Here is a 3378-nt window from a genome sequence, read left to right as displayed (position 1 = left end):
GTATAAGTCAGGGGTAGGCAAGTTCGGTCCTAGAGAGCCGCAGTCCTGCAGAGTTCAGCTCCAACCCTGAAAAAAAAACTCACCTGCCTATAGCCTTAGTAATCCTGAAGACATTGATTAACTTGTTCAGGTGTGTTTGATTAGGGTTGGAGCTGAACTCTGCAGTACGACGGCTCTCTAGGACCGAACTTGCCTACCCCTGTACTAGGAGTATGTGTAGAGCTCGACTCTAATTCGTTAAATTATCCTGTACTGCACCGCCATCTACTGGTGCCACTGAATACAGCACCACCGACCACGAGCGTAGAAGAAGAGCTACTTCCGGCAGTGAGTGAACCCTCCTTCCCAATTGAGAATGGAACTCCCCAGGGAAGTGTGAGCAGTCCTATTCTTTTTAATTTAATGATAAATGACATCTTTCATAACGTTGATACTGGAATAGGAAGATCATTGTATGCGGATGATGGAGCACTATGGAAAAGGGGGCGCAATGTTTTATTTGTAGAAAATAAAATGCAAAAAGCAGTGAATGAGGTGGAGAATTGGGCGAATTGTTGGGGTTTTCGGTTTTCTGTGGCAAAAGCACAAGTAATATGCTTTTCGAAAAAGCAAAAGAATCCAAGTTTGAATGTCAAAATGTATGGTTATCAGCCTCACTAGCCTACTAAGTGGTAAATCTGAAGCTCGGCAAGACTTAGTGTTTGAAGTTTTACAAAGTTTGTTTAGAATAAGGCAGTTAAGGATAGAGGTACGATTCCTCTGGGTGCCTGCACATGTGGGTGTGGATGGAAATGAGGAAGTAGACTTGCTAGCAAAGAAAGCATTAAATCATACACAAATAGAAATTAAGTTAGCTTTAAGTAAAGCTGAATTCAAGAGAGTGATATCATATGTCATAAGTAAGAAGTGGCAAAAGTTATGGAATAATGGGTCTAAAGGAAGACATCTTTTCCAGATTCAGGAGTGTGTTGGAAATGAGAGGAAAAGATACGGAAATAGGAAGAAAGATGTCATCTTATCAAGACTAAGAATCGGACATACAGCATTAAACTATAGTCTTTATAAAATAGGTAAGCATGAATCGGGAAAGTGTGACAAATGTAGAGAATTAGAAACAGTGAAACATATTATTGTTGAGTGTTCTGCATATGAAAGGGAGAGATTTCAATTAATTCAAGAATTAGGATGGCTGGGAGTTGATAATATTTCTTTAAAAGTATTGTTAGGAAATGGGTCGAGGCAATCAAGAGTGCAAGAAAATATGTTTAAATACCTGAAAAACACAGGAACAATAGATAAAATCTATTTTTTTCCCTTTTTTTTTTCTTTTATTTATTTTTTTCTCCTTTCTTTCCCTTCTGTATTTCTTTCTTCCAAATTTATGCACACTCCACACTCCAGATCAGTAGGTGGCGGTAATGCACCTCTTTCGCTGGTTTGCCAAACCGCCATAAAACACCAGAAGAAGAAGAAGAAGAAGAGTGAACCCTCCCTCGGTTGGCGTTACACCATCAACTGGAATTCGCCCTCTGTCATGTCTACTGATCCGGTTTCTTCAGAGACACCCACATCCCTTTTAGATTGAGGTATATCCTTATTTCCGTACGTTCATTCACACGCAGTTTGTTTTAAAGTCTTTGGTGGGCTTGGAAAAACCAGCAGTTTGTCAAACCATAACGTTATATGTACAACTCTACTGCAGCTTCCTCGCTGACAGCTGATTAACGTTAGATTTACAACAGACGGTCAGTATGGGATGTTTACACACTGTTCTTCTTTTAGGGACCAGATAGTCATTTTAAGGTCAAAATAATAATAAGAAGAACTCATTGAAGTGTCACAGGGGTTACTCAGTAGTCAGTACTATCATGAATGAGAGGTCCAATACCTAACTTATTTTCTCATTCAGAATCTAATGAAATTAGGGAATTACGCCCTGTAAAGTTTGATTACCAAAGATTTGTCATTTGCACTGTCTAGCAGGAGCTTTGTTAGTTTCCTATAAGTGTGTATTGTGCTTCTAAACCCACTCAGCTGCTCAGTTCTTATTTGTCGGAATGTGTAAAGCCATAAGGCTGCTGACTGATGGATTATGACTTGTCAAGTTCTGATTTCGTGTATTTAGTTCTTTGCAGAAGAATGTTTTTTTGTCAATGGGTCTGAGTCGGCTGGATGTTCTGTATAGAAGGCTTCTCCTCACCAAACTCTTTATCCAAGGATGGGGAAAGCCGGAGGACCTGAAAAGGTATATTACAAAAATAAATAATTAAACAATGAATCTTCAATTACTTCACTTATGACATGATTAAATAATGATGCTTCAATAATGATTAGCAGTGGTATGAGTGTGATGTATTATGTTCATATTTCATCTAAAGGTGGACTTTAAAGTTTATTGTACCAAAAGAATCTTCCAAAGACGACAGATATGGATGTAGGACCAAACCCAACAAATATATACAGTATAAAACAAATATGCAAATGATGTGTACACTTAAAGGGTTAGTTCACCCAAAAATGAAAATTAGCCTGTGTTTTACTCACCCTCAAAGCATCCTAGGTGTATGTGACTTTCTTCTTTCAGACGAATCCAATCGGATTTATATAAAAAATTGTCCTGGCCGTCCAAGCCTTTCAATGGGGGTAATTTTTTGGTTGACAACCAAAGTGTTGGTTGTCAGCAGTTCAGAAGACGTGAAATAAAGTGCATGCATCCGTAATAAAACATCCCTCACGTGGCTCCGGGGGGTGAATAAAGGCCTCCTGTAGCGAATCCATAAATATCCATATTTCAAACGTAATAAACACTTTTTTCTCACTTCCGCTGACTGGTACGCGGAAGCAGTCCCGGCGGATGACGTATGCGTTGCGTGATAAGTGACGAGCGCGGAGAGAGAACAAAACAAAACGCAGTTCATGAATTAGAAGCACAAAGGGGTCAAGGCTCACTCCACTCGAAGTGTGGCGGCCTCCAAGGCCTTTTTAGCAGGTGTGTCTATGCAGGACATCTACAACGCTGCGGGTTGGTCCACGCCCATTACCTTCGTCAGATTCTACGATCTAGATATGCGAGCCACTCCTGGAACCATGGAACCCACGAGGAACCATGGTTACATACTTAACCTGAGACGTTTTCCCTTTAGTGTCTCACGCAATGGGAGAGACCGTTTGAAAGGGAACAAGGATTTGTAAAGAAAAATGTCAGAGGATTTCGATATAAACCAAGAGGAGACTGGTTTTCCTTTGCTGAAGTAAGGAAATTTTTTTTCCTTTGCTCCTGCATTTCTCAGAGGCGCGCCTGACGCATACGTCTTACGTCATCCGCCAGAACGGCTTCTGCGTATGACAGTCAGCGGAAGTGAGAGAAAAGTGTTTATT

At 40.3% G+C, this 3378-nt stretch overlaps 1 protein-coding gene across 4 annotated transcripts in view; it reads left to right on the top strand.

The window, feature by feature from the left end:
* The first annotated feature begins 1469 nt into the window (after window positions 1-1469).
* The window catches only part of LOC107653339 (protein ABHD18-like), an 8738-nt gene continuing 6829 nt past the window's right edge, over window positions 1470-3378 (top strand). Inside the window, exons 1-3 of one of the 4 annotated variants that reach the window (XM_016440032.1) lie at window positions 1470-1586; window positions 1703-1745; window positions 2126-2245. In XM_016440032.1, the coding sequence (XP_016295518.1) occupies window positions 2154-2245 (92 nt within the window). In that variant the 5' untranslated portion in view covers window positions 1470-1586; window positions 1703-1745; window positions 2126-2153. Of the gene's footprint in view, window positions 1587-1702; window positions 1746-2125; window positions 2246-2380; window positions 2435-3378 lie in introns of those variants that run through there. The other 3 variants (XM_016440031.1, XM_016440030.1, XM_016440033.1) reach the window with 3 other exon arrangements.

This window comes from Sinocyclocheilus anshuiensis, unplaced genomic scaffold, assembly GCF_001515605.1.
Source record: "Sinocyclocheilus anshuiensis isolate Anshui unplaced genomic scaffold, SAMN03320099.WGS_v1.1 scaffold103, whole genome shotgun sequence".
NCBI lineage: Eukaryota > Metazoa > Chordata > Actinopteri > Cypriniformes > Cyprinidae > Sinocyclocheilus > Sinocyclocheilus anshuiensis.
Note: the sequence above shows the minus strand (reverse complement) of the source record. Positions and strands in the feature narration are given on the sequence as shown.